The sequence below is a fragment of the Ranitomeya imitator genome, chromosome 5 (genome assembly GCF_032444005.1).
Source record: "Ranitomeya imitator isolate aRanImi1 chromosome 5, aRanImi1.pri, whole genome shotgun sequence".
NCBI classification, from domain to species: Eukaryota; Metazoa; Chordata; class Amphibia; order Anura; family Dendrobatidae; genus Ranitomeya; species Ranitomeya imitator.
The window spans coordinates 389,477,829-389,490,653 of record NC_091286.1 but is presented as its reverse complement, the minus strand read 5'-3'; the positions used below and the strand labels follow the sequence as shown (position 1 = coordinate 389,490,653).

The window sequence follows — 12,825 nt, the reverse complement described above, 5'->3', positions numbered from 1 at the left end:
AACTCATAAGGAGATCCATCTCCGGCCCACAGATCTTCAGTATCAAGATAGTCAGTGATTACATGTCTCACGCTGGTAACGCCCCTTTTCATTTAGAATAAGTACTGGAGTCAGATACTGAAGGTCTGTGGGCCAGACATGGATCTCCATATGATCTCATTTACATATTAAGAAAAGATGTAGATTTCTTGGGAACGAGACATTGGATTAGAGATATCAAGGTATTATTTTATTTACTTTCTATGACCTGAAGGCCCATATAGATGGCTTAGGAGGGTTGATCCTACAGACACATTACCTTTAATAATATCCCTTTTATTTATATGTTTTACTTCACTTTTTGATAGTTCATAGAACTACACTCTGCCACAAAGTAGATGACACTTTTAGAACAGGAAAGTAAAGGGCAAACAAAGACTATATTGATTCATGTTAAAAGCCAAAGTAGAGAACTGGTATCTGGAATGCAGGCGTGCAGAGATGTACTGCACAGCAGGAGAGCCATGTAATGGGCTTTAGTCCCGAACACTCAGATGCATCTTATCTATTGCGAGCTTTAATCTAAATCAATGAAACTTTCTTTTTTTTTTCTCTTTCTCTCTTTACTTTATTGTCCTAATATATCTGTTATATTGTGGAGAGAAGAAGGTGGCGGGATATTAAAGCTTCCTTTCAGTTTTTGGGTTATGGCTTTTCAAATCCCTTCAATACTATGTATGTGAGCAGGGGGCTTAAAGGCTTGACGGGTAATCCGATGTGTTCTCCGTCCTTCTCTGATTTTATTTCTTACGGTAGATTGATTTTATGTAGCACTATACGTGTTCCGCCTACTTTTTTTTAGCGTGATTTATACCAGGCTTTTTTTGCATAAGATGTCTCTTTGTGGAGGAGTCTTTCATGTTCTCTAGACGTCTGTCATACTTGGGCATGAAAATAGATATAATGGCCTTACATGTGCCTACGCAAGAGCGATTGGGGAGATTATAGCGTTTTGTCTCGTTCATTTTGTCAATACCGTTCAGTACGGTGAACTGTTCAAGGTTTATAGTTTTGAGCCCTAATTAGATGTTTCATTTAATTGATTCTTTTTTTTTAGGTGTTGGAAGTAAAACTTCAGCTTCTGATGCAATAGGCGGTCTGTCTGAAATGTTTAATGAACAAAGAAATAAATGCACAGAGGATTCAAGGAAAACGGAGAAAAGCAGAAAGGTCAGTTGAACTGTAAATTACTTTGATTGGTCCTTTTTTAGTGTTTTGCTCAGCAGTGGATTTCTGAATGTGTAGCACAAATCTGTATTGATTGGGTAAAGTACTGAAGCCGTTGAATATGCCGCTAATGCCGGCAGCTTATTGTCTCGTCTCTTCTGACCAGGAATGACAAAGCCGTGAGAATAATTTGTACACTGTATGCAATGAGAATGGAGGATGGAGGTGAAAAGCTTAAAAAACAATACGTAAACCAGTTATTACATTGCTGTCTACTTTGCACAAGAAGCAGAGAAACATCTGCTGTATCTCTGTCATTGCCTTAACTACTTAAATCATCTATTCTAACAAGCCTGATGGCACGGAGTGTTCGGCATGTGTAAAACAGGCAGGGATCGCAGCAGCAGCTGAAAGAATTAAGATGCACTGCCTGTAAAACTGAGGTTCCATTTTACAGTCAAACCTGAGGATTCAAATGCGAAGATGTAAAATACTATATACAGGTGCTTCTCGCTAAATTAGAATATCATCCAAAAGTAAATTTTCAGTTCTTCAATACAAAAAGTGAAACTCATATTATATAGAGTCATTACAGAGTGATCTATTTCAAGTGTTCATTTCTGTTAATGTTGATGATTATGGCTTACAGCCAATGAAAACCCAAAAGTCATTATCTCCGTAAATTAGAATACCGTATTTTCCGGTGTATAAGATGACTTTTTAACCCCTGAAAATCATCTCAAAAGTCGGGGGTCGTCTTATACGCCAACCGCGACGTCATCTAAGGTCCTTCGCTCAATACATCCTTAGGAACGGAGGCCACCGCTTGCACCGCTGAGAGCCGGGGGCCGTCAGAGGGTAAGTATATCCCATATTTTTTATTTTTATTCTTTTTTTTTTTTTTTTTTACATGAATATGGATCCCAGGGCCTGAACGAGAGTCTCCTCTCCTCCAGACCCTGGGAACCATCCGGACCGCATACGCCGTATAAGATGACCCCCGTCTTATACGGCGAGTATATCCCAAACTCCATATTTGATATTGAAAAGTTGGGGGTTATCTTATACGCCCAGTCATCTTATACACCAGAAAATATGGTACTTTTTGGAAGCCCAGGTTGCTTTGATAGCAGCCTTCAGCTCTTTTGCATTGTTGGGTCTGGTGTCTCTCATCTTCCTGAGAGAATGCTGTAGATAAGCCCATGATGCCGGTGGGCTTAGCTCATCTTCGATTTTGGGGGTGACAGGTTCCCTTTAACTAGTACCATGTTGGGGTGCATATAACTTTTTGAACAAGAAAATACAAATCTGGCATTGTGTTTACATATATATAAGTTTATTTTGTATACTTTTTTGAATTACACAATGCCTTGTTTGCATTGGTACTATAAAAAACAAAACTAAACAAACCGCTAAAACAATAATATATTTATAATCGTTAAGAACTAGAATAGTATTCAGACACGCAAAGGATGAGATACTCTGAGGGAACATTGGGTATAGTGTAACGAGGTAAAATAATAGAATTTATACCTGTATTGCTCTAGTAGGCCCTATAGGCTGACGGTCTACCTATCAGCGGATGTTAGCACCCTAGATGAGCGATGTGGCGCCCCCGCTCCTCGACAGCTGTCCCTTAGTTGCCTATTACCCCCTACCTAATGATAATATTTACAACAGAAAAGAACAGATTCACTTTAGACCCAATATGTGGATCAAGTGAATCTGTGAGTCTCTCTTCCAGATAATAGTAGATCTCGTAGAGCTATATGTTCTAGGTTAGATCACCGCTTCAGGACTTGTTTAGCATATGTTTTTAAATATAAGGCCTTGTAATGAATTAGTATCTGAACAGTGAGTCAGGAGAAAAAAAGCTAAGCTAGATCAGAGGCTCAACTACTACATATTGCATATGTATTTCTGAGTGTTATCCAGCCTGTCAATAGTACCCTGACAGGCTGCCTAATAGACCATACTCAGAGACCCTGCTAACTGCTTCCTGCTTACCAGCATTCCAGGTTTTCCGATTAGTAGGCCTCGTGCAACGTCAGGCGTACATCACCCCATATCTACAGATCAGCAAAAGCATTGAGGACTCTGGCAGGTAGGAGGCAGTTTGAAGGGCTCCCATCCAGTGGCCATGGACTACTGACGTAGCCACTGGGCCGCCATGCTTTGAATAGAGTTGCTCATTTTTATGGCTAGGTCTTATTGGCTGCATTGGGATATTACCGCTGCAGCCCTGTAAACAAAACCTGATGTGGGTAATAGTGGAGATGCGGTGCTGGAGTATTGGTATCATCAAGTAAGTAATGCTTATTTTGTTATTTTATGCCATAAAGAGCGTAATAACCTCCAATCCATAGTGCTTCATGGTGGTAGAATCCTATATGGCAAAAAAATGACTAGGCACTCAGTATTTGAAAAAAATGATTCTTTTATTGTACATACAGACCAAATAGATTAAATGAAATGTTTTCGGTCCGTCATAGGACCTTTATCAGAATATCCTTATTGCAGAAAACTGGATGTCATATGAAATTATGGGAATAAAGGCAGCTGTGTGCAGTCTGGTGACGGTAATGCCAACTGGACCTGGTGGGGCTATTCACATAACAGGAAAGAAACAGTGCTACTTTAATATGCAAATGACTTGTGACAGGAATGGCGCTGAGTGCCTCGGTAAGACATATGGCAAGCCCGCCCTTCAGTAAGAACGCCCAGGAGGGCGGGGAAGCTAATGTGACCCTGTGGGGCTGTGACGTGGTAAGAGAAACTTGCAAGGGGGATGATGCTTATTACCCAGGTCCGTCATGTGGCGATACCACTGGCAGCCTTCCTCCAGAGCCCTCTCACCGGTGTTATCGCCACATGACGGACCTGGGAAATAAGCATCATCCCCCTTGCAAGTTTCCTGCCAAGTACTGGAGTGCTGCTTATCTCTTACCATGTCACAGCCCCACAGGGTCACATTAGCTTTCCCCCTCCTGGGCGTTCTTACTGAAGGGCGGGCTTGCCATATGTCTTACCGAGGCACTCAGCGCCATTCCTGTCGCAAGTCATTTGCATATTCAAGTAGCGCTTTTCCTCTCCTGCTATGTGAATAGCCCCACCAGGTCCAGTTGGCATTACCGTCACCAGACTGCATACAGCCGCCTTTATTCCCATATGGCTGTAAGGATAAGCACCATCAGCCAGCAGTCAAACCTAGTCTCAAGTTGTCGTCCTCCCCTTCTCATCATGCTAGTCTTTGTCAGCCATGACACACCGCGAAATAGTATCTAATCTGTGTCCTCATCATCATCATCATCCACTACTGCTTGTCTTTCTCAGAGAATCCCTCCTGCTCTGTTGCGCCATCAAAAATACATTTCTCATGGTCTTTCAAGGAAATAGGCATATGTCTTGAGGAAACCAGACATATACTGCCAATCAGCCACTGGTTTGCCAACAAAACTCTCCCCTTTACAAGTTTCTGGTGGGGAATTCAATGCCGTACCAGCTTGTGGAGTCTGCTGCCTATCGAGGAATGGTGGCATGTGCTCGTGCTCACTGAAAGGTACCATGCCACCATAATCTTGCAGAAAGAGGTGCCCACTCTGTGCTCCCACATGCAGGACTGCTCTTTTGACTTGTATTTGAACTTCAAAGTGTACTGTACCATAGACACCTAGGACAGAAACTATGGGCAGGGATAATACAGGAGTTTCGTGACCCAATAAATAAATGTTTTGAGCAGCCGGAATACATTGCCGCAACCATGACAGGTGGTTAACACTCTGTGACTGAAAGCCACATCTGTTTTTACTGCAAGGCTTTGTTTATCTACATCCAGATCCTATTCAACAGACACAAGCCCATTCCCAACAACCACAGGGCACAGTATTGGTTTCACAAAGTGCCCTTTCTGTTTTCCTTTATGCTAGGGAAAAATACTGCCAAATGATTTCACAGTTTGAAAGGTTTGGGGTCAGAAGCCAAAAAGGTGGACAAATTGCTGCCATGCATCAAGTGCCTAATCTCACACTGGCTGGCTTCAGATCAACTACATCTATTTGTTATCATGAGCGACGATGCCCGGAACATTCTGACTTCCTTACGGTTGGGCAGAGTGACTTGTGCTCTCGGCATGTCACATTTCATGAATTTATTTGTGCATTATTTCTTTCAGAAATATACCCACTTGAGTAAGGTGGTGACTGTGGCCAGGAAAGTGTTTGCTTATTTCAACTGTTTTATATAGAGAAGCCTGAACTCCTGGCTTTGTGAAGAAAAAAAATAAAAAGGAGCAATCTGGCAAAGTTCTGCCTGACTTGCGATTCTGCATTTGTTGGAGCATCTACAAGCAGTGTGAAGTGGTGATGGACTTGATTATACAGGAGCCAAACTGGAGCATGGGTTACATTGAGATCCGCCATTGGTAGATGAAGAGGCAAGTGTATCGCCTACTAAAACACTTTGAAGATGCCACAGTTTGTCAACAGGGGCAAGGGTGCAGTCAACAGTTATCCCCCTCATTTATTCTGGATAAAACACTTAACATAATTAAAGGGGAGATAGAGGAACAACAGCAACTTGTACATGTTCATCTTCCATTCTGTATGTTAAGGATTTCCAAGTTTCATGTTTTCATGTCACAATGTGGAAGTGGATGATGAGCATCACCAGGTGTATGTTGGGAGGGGACATTGAGTTTGCACAAGCAGTTGGACATGGCTGACAGATTTTAAATTACTGCATTGATGGCCATGACAACTGTCGAAGAGTGGTGATTATAGTTAACTATTGGGACTACTCGTCATGATGGTGGCCATGGCAAGCTATTTGCTGAAATACTTGTGGAATGACAGGTGTATTTTTACCATCAACAAAGAGATTACTGTTGGATGCTCATGCTTTTTAGACCCTCTCGGCTCCTGAGATCTGTCTGCTCATGCGACACCTCTGGCTTTCGCAGGAGAATTATGATAAGCACACAGGTTTTCAGCAGACCATCGGATGTCATAGAAACCCATCAGTGCCCCACGATCATGTCACGTGTGTGCCGATGCTGCAGAGATTGACAGCGACATTTAACATGTTAACTAGCTCCACTCCGTTTATAATTGTACCAATGGAGGGCACCACCTTAAATATACGTCAAGAATCAGAAAGTCCTGAATCCCCCTCAACAAGTAAGCAAGCACCAAAAAGTTTAATAGAGAAAAGACAAGTAGTAAAGGAGATCAACAGGACAAAATCTAACTAGATATCAAAACATGTTTATTATTAATGAACAGTCTAATAAGCAAACAACACAATAAAAACAATTAAAAGCACAAAAAGGTGCCCGTAATAACGGGAACCACAAGACATAGCCCACAGACAAAAGTACTAAGATATGTTGGCACCTGAGAGAGTTAAACTATGTAGCAGAAACTATATCCAGGAAGAAAAATGATCATGGGGGTACATGTATCATATCCCAAATATTCAAATACTATTTACAATAAAGTAACACTGGAAAGCTCCTTTCACTGCTGAAGAACAGGCTGTAACCATGTAGACACATATACATATCCAACCACCTAAATATAAACATATAGTAGTCCAAATACAATAAACACCGCAGGATAGATATTATAGCCCAACTTAAGAAGTAATCTCATTGGGAAGGTATAGAGTACAAACATACCAATAAGATAGAAAAAGTTCAAGACCCATGCGGGACAAATAGCAGGTGGATCACAAGTCCAAGTCACCGGTACAGTCCGTCCTAACAGTCTGGATGCCAATCAGAATGTCCCAGGGAAGTCCGTGGGGCTATGTTGCCCTACGCGTGTCGCCGCATACAAGCAGCTTCATCAGGGGCCTGCCCCTGATGAAGCTGCTTGTATGCGGCGACACGCGTAGGGCAACATAGCCCCACGGACTTCCCTGTGACATTCTGATTGGCATCCAGACTGTTAGGACGGACTGTACCGGTGACTTGGACTTGTGATCCACCTGCTATTTGTCCCGCATGGGTCTTGAACTTTTTCTATCTTATTGGTATGTTTGTACTCTATACCTTCCCAATGAGATTACTTCTTAAGTTGGGCTATAATATCTATCCTGCGGTGTTTATTGTATTTGGACTACTATATGTTTATATTTAGGTGGTTGGATATGTATATGTGTCTACATGGTTACAGCCTGTTCTTCAGCAGTGAAAGGAGCTTTCCAGTGTTACTTTATTGTAAATAGTATTTGAATATTTGGGATATGATACATGTACCCCCATGATCATTTTTCTTCCTGGATATAGTTTCTGCTACATAGTTTAACTCTCTCAGGTGCCAACATATCTTAGTACTTTTGTCTGTGGGCTATGTCTTGTGGTTCCCGTTATTACGGGCACCTTTTTGTGCTTTTAATTGTTTTTATTGTGTTGTTTGCTTATTAGACTGTTCATTAATAATAAACATGTTTTGATATCTAGTTAGATTTTGTCCTGTTGATCTCCTTTACTACTTGTCTTTTCTCTATTAAACTTTCTAGCTCCACTCCGCTCATGGCTGGTAGAGGCAGATGATGGCTGAATAATTTAGCTGTCGTCTGCAGGAAAAAAAAAATGCAAGCCTGCATCAAAGTCAAATACCCAACATATGATGTAACTGTATTTCATATGTCAGAAAGTGTTTAAAAAAACAAGTTGCAGGAAAAAAAATATAGAATGATGAGAATATAAAAATAAAAATACCGGGCAAATCCCTGTCATTCTAGCACTGCTACTTGTTCTGAGTAGTGCTCAGCACTGGTCTTGAAATCCTTTAGGGTATGTGCACACGTAGAAGTGGTCTACTGCGGATTTTTCCGCAGAGGATTTGATAAATCTGCAGTGCAAAAGCACTGCTTTTTTACTGCGGATTTATCGCGAATTTACCGCGGATTTTGTGTGGTTTCCACTGTGGTTTTACACCTGCGGTTTTCTATTATGGAGCAGGTGTAAAACCGCTGCTTATTCCGCACAAAGAATTGACATGCTGCAGAATGTAAACCGCTGCGTTTCCGAGCGTTTTTTCCGCAGCATGTGCACTGCGGATTGCGTTTCCCATAGGTTTACATTGTACTGTAAACGCATGGGAAACTGCTGCGGATCCGCAGCAAAATCCGCAGCGTGTGCACATACCCTTACAAGTCCAGTGCTTAACTGTCAGTCTTCACCCCAGCCAGCACTGACATTGGTGATACTATATACGCTGAGTGCTTCTGATGTTCAGTTACCGATACGTGGTGTTTACTGCACGGGATATGCTGCACCACTCCCTAGTGCCAGGGACATGCTGACTAATGTATTGACTGCTCAGTTCTAATCAGAAGAATAAGCAGCGTAGCAATCAGTTCCTTGCACCAGGAGGCGCTATATTTTGGAGCTACCTCTTATCCCTGTCAGAAGCACTCGGCATATACAGTAATAGCACAGTGCCAGCCAGGGCGCAGACCAACTAAATCCCTCTATGAGCCCAGGGCGCTGAGCAGTCAATTTGCATCCTGATCGACACTGCGAGTGTACATATACTTTATATGCTGAGCAATGCTGACAATACTAACACTGCACAATAAATTGTAGGGATGGATAGATATATCAATACTGAAAAAGTGGATCACCATGCTTGAAAAGATTCACTGTCGGTAGAACAAAGCCTCCCAAACAAACTATCCAAATTTTGTTGTAGTATATAGCAGTAAAAAGTTAGGCAGCACTCCACATAGTTACTAAAAGACAGGTGGACTTTAGCCCATGTGGCGTGGCGATGTTTCGATTCAACTAAACATTTTTCAAGCCTTGAGCTATCTTCTAAACTTCCCCCCATGTGCACAGCTCACATTTGAAGCCGGGAAGCATTTACCCGGCTTTGTGCGCATAACCGGGTCAGAAGATAGTTTCCGGTCATGCGCATCACATGGCTCTGAAGCCTGGAAGGAAACATCTGGCTTTAGAGGCGCACTGCGCATAACTGGGTCAGAAGATGGTTTCCGGTCATGCACATCACATGCTTCTGAAGCCTGGAAGGGAACATCTGGCTTTAGAGGCGCACTGCACATAAGAGTCAGAAGATGGTTTCCGGTCATGCACATCACATGGCTCTGAAGTCGGGAAGGGAACATCTGGCTTCAGAGGCGCACTGATGCTGTCGGAATGAGGGGCGCGTATGCGCTAGATTTGAATAAGTGGCAATGACGCCCGCTCTTGCACATTATTTTATAATAACGGTTGTGATAACTAGGGCTGACTTGTCTGGGCAACTAACACCCCATCGACTAGTCAAAGCCCTCATTAGCGTAGTAAAGATGGAGATTATAAATGCTTTTTTAAATCATTTATTTAACTGAATTGTTATACAGGGCTGGTTAGGGAGGGAGTTTAATCACACATAGCTAAATGCTGCTGGATTGGAGTGCATGGGGGGCCTGATAGGTTCCTTTTAAGAAAGTATAAATTAGCTTATAACAGGGTTAATTTGTGTTACCTGCTATGTGATGCTTTTGTTGACTGGATGCCCAGGACTGACCAGGAGACTTCCTCTCTGCTCCCCCTCCTGTGCTAGTGTTAGGGGTGCAACTAGTTGTTGAGGCAGGAATATTTTTGACATGATGGGCAAGTGTTCTTCAGGTTGATGCAGTGGCAAACTTGGTTGTTCAGGCAGGTTACTGCAGCTTAATCACATGGTCTTCTGGTCCAGCAGATTGGACCAGTGGCAAGAGCTGTCCCAGTTTGCTATGGGGGTTCAGTTGTGTCCAGCCTCCAGTGCACTGTCAGAGGGTGTTCAGCCCTACCGGTGGCTTTGTCACATGTTAGAGGACCAGTTTATCCTCTACAAGTGGAAGACCTTACATTTTTCAAAATGTATGGATTAGTGGTAACATTCATTCAACTACGATGTATGCCAAATATTAGATCAGCTATATCATCTGCCTCAGGAAACAAAGGAAGGGGAAAATGCGAGCTCGCTGTGCCTGCTAGTTTCTCTCCGGAGCACAGAGGAAACATCACTTTCAGAGATTAAATCAATCAGGTAAATAGTAACATAGTAACATAGTTAGTAAGGCCGAAAAAAGACATTTGTCCATCCAGTTCAGCCTATATTCCATCATAATAAATCCCCAGATCTACGTCCTTCTACAGAACCTAATAATTGTATGATACAATATTGTTCTGCTCCAGGAAGACATCCAGGCCTCTCTTGAACCCCTCGACTGAGTTCGCCATCACCACCTCCTCAGGCAAGCAATTCCAGATTCTCACTGCCCTAACAGTAAAGAATCCTCTTCTATGTTGGTGGAAAAACCTTCTCTCCTCCAGACGCACACAATGCCCCCTTGTGCCCGTCACCTTCCTTGGTATAAACAGATCCTCAGCGAGATATTTGTATTGTCCCATTATATACTTATACATGGTTATTAGATCGCCCCTCAGTCGTCTTTTTTCTAGACTAAATAATCCTAATTTCGCTAATCTATCTGGGTATTGTAGTTCTCCCATCCCCTTTATTAATTTTGTTGCCCTCCTTTGTACTCTCTCTAGTTCCATTATATCCTTCCTGAGCACCTGAGTCAAGAGATACCTTTAAACGGAGTAAAAATCTTCACATCTAACTTATGAACTACAGATGTATATAAAGTTCCTTTTAGCAATAAAGCTGAAGCCTGTTAGTCCATTGAGCTGGATCTCCTGACTATGTACCATCTGCCTGCCAGTTATCTGCTTCTTTACAGTTCTGCTTTTATCACTGCCGATAACCCATGCTCGGCTCGACATCTTCTCGCTGGCCACAATCTCATCTGTACCATAGTACTGCTGTTGTGGCATTGCTGACCCTACGCTGCCACGCATCTCCTTTTCTACCCCTTCTTATTTTCCTATGATACAGCGTCTGCACAGCCACCCCAGGCACATATCTCTTGGCTGCGTACTTTGTTTTAGGCTGTTTGCACACTGTGCGTTTTTGCTGCGTTTTTTCCACGCCAACATGGGCCAAAAAATGCTATGGAATCCTTATGCGAGCTAATTTAATGACAATCCTGGAATGTTGTGCACATGATCAGTAAATTTCCTTTGAGTATTTGCAGTGTGTTTTTTTTTCTGCAGCATTTTTGTACTATTTTTACAATTTTTAAGTTGCCTTAAAAGCCTGTTACTACATTGTGTTGTTAAATCGGCTGTTAAGCGCCATCTATTTTTCCCTGGCCAGATAGGTTGAGGTCCGTTTTACGTTACTAAGGGTGTGATTGTGTTTAATTAGCTCATCAGTACTTCAGTTCAGTCCTAGGAGTCCTCGGAGTGATATACATGTATTATTTTGGCATTTAGAGGCTTTGCAGTATTCCAGTTTGCGATTAATTTATTAGCTGTGAATCAAACTTTTTGAGATAATTCGGTTGGCAAATTCGAATTTCAAAAGATCTGCTCATTTTTAGTCTGTACTTCTTTTTTTTTTTCCTTTGCAATTTTTATTATTCTTCCAGCCTAGTTTTCAAATACCTCCCTTCATGAATGATATGATTTATGTGTACTGTCTTGTGTTTTAACATTTGTTAAAGGAGCGTCAATGAGGTGTGTCTAAAACAATCTGCTACTGGTGTTCATCAAGGCATTGCCTTTGATGACGCTGACATTTTTCAGTTTTTAGATATATTTATTAGACTTTTTTGTTTTCTCTCTTCATTCATTCTTTCTTTGTATTTTTATACTTCACAAAAATCCTTACTCTTGCACATATAAACATTTCTAGACGCTGCAAATGCTTTCAAGCTTATTTTGATAATTGTACCATTTGACTGCACGGGCACGATATCTCACAGCGATTTACGTCATCAATGACTGCGTTCAGCAGCCGAGGAGAGGGGTGGAGTGAACCAAAGCTACGCCCATTGGATCGAATGGACCCTATAAGCATACATCGCGAGAGAAATATAAAAGGTTTTTATGAGTGATTCATGGTGAGTCAGGGGGTTACATAAGTATTTAGGGAATGCATAGCTGACACTGAATAAAATGATATTTTTTTAGCTGGTAGGACAGAAAAGTGGTTACAGGTTCCCTTTCATTTTTTTTCTTCCACATTGCTTTAGTTCTCATGAAGCACCTGAAGGGTTAATAAGTTTCTTTTAATGTGGTTTTGTGCACCCTGAGGGGTGCAGTTTTTAGAATGGTGTCACTTTTGGATGTTTTATATTATATTGACCCCCCAAAATAACTTCAAATGTGAAATGGTCCCTAAAAAAATGGTGTTATCAATTTTGTTGGAAAAATGAGAAACTGCCGGTCAACTTTTTACCTTTATAATGTTTTAGCAAAAAACATAATTGGAAAATGTTCAATATGTCATGAAAAAAACAGTCTGAGAATCAGTGGAATCTGTTGAAGCGTTCCAGAGTTGTAACCTCATAACCTGACAGTGGTCAGAATTGTAAAAATTGGCTTCGTCTTTAAGGTCAAAATTGGCTCGGTCACTAAGGGGTTAAACTGTCACTCTGTGTGTGTGTGTATATATATATATACACGCGGTGACCGTTCCGTGCCAAGTGGCACGAGAAGAGGTGTGGGTACTCATGCCATCGGTCTCCGCACTCAGGGCTCTGTGATTGGTCAGTCAA

The 12,825-nt window shown here is 41.8% G+C and overlaps 1 protein-coding gene across 1 annotated transcript in view; it reads left to right on the top strand.

The window, feature by feature from the left end:
- Nucleotides 1–12,825, top strand: part of MCPH1 (microcephalin 1) — a 502,356-nt gene that overhangs the window by 98,429 nt on the left and 391,102 nt on the right. The window contains exon 9 of the mRNA XM_069726820.1: nucleotides 1,097–1,209. Within this exon, the coding sequence (XP_069582921.1) occupies nucleotides 1,097–1,209 (113 nt within the window). The remainder of the gene's footprint in view (nucleotides 1–1,096; nucleotides 1,210–12,825) is intronic.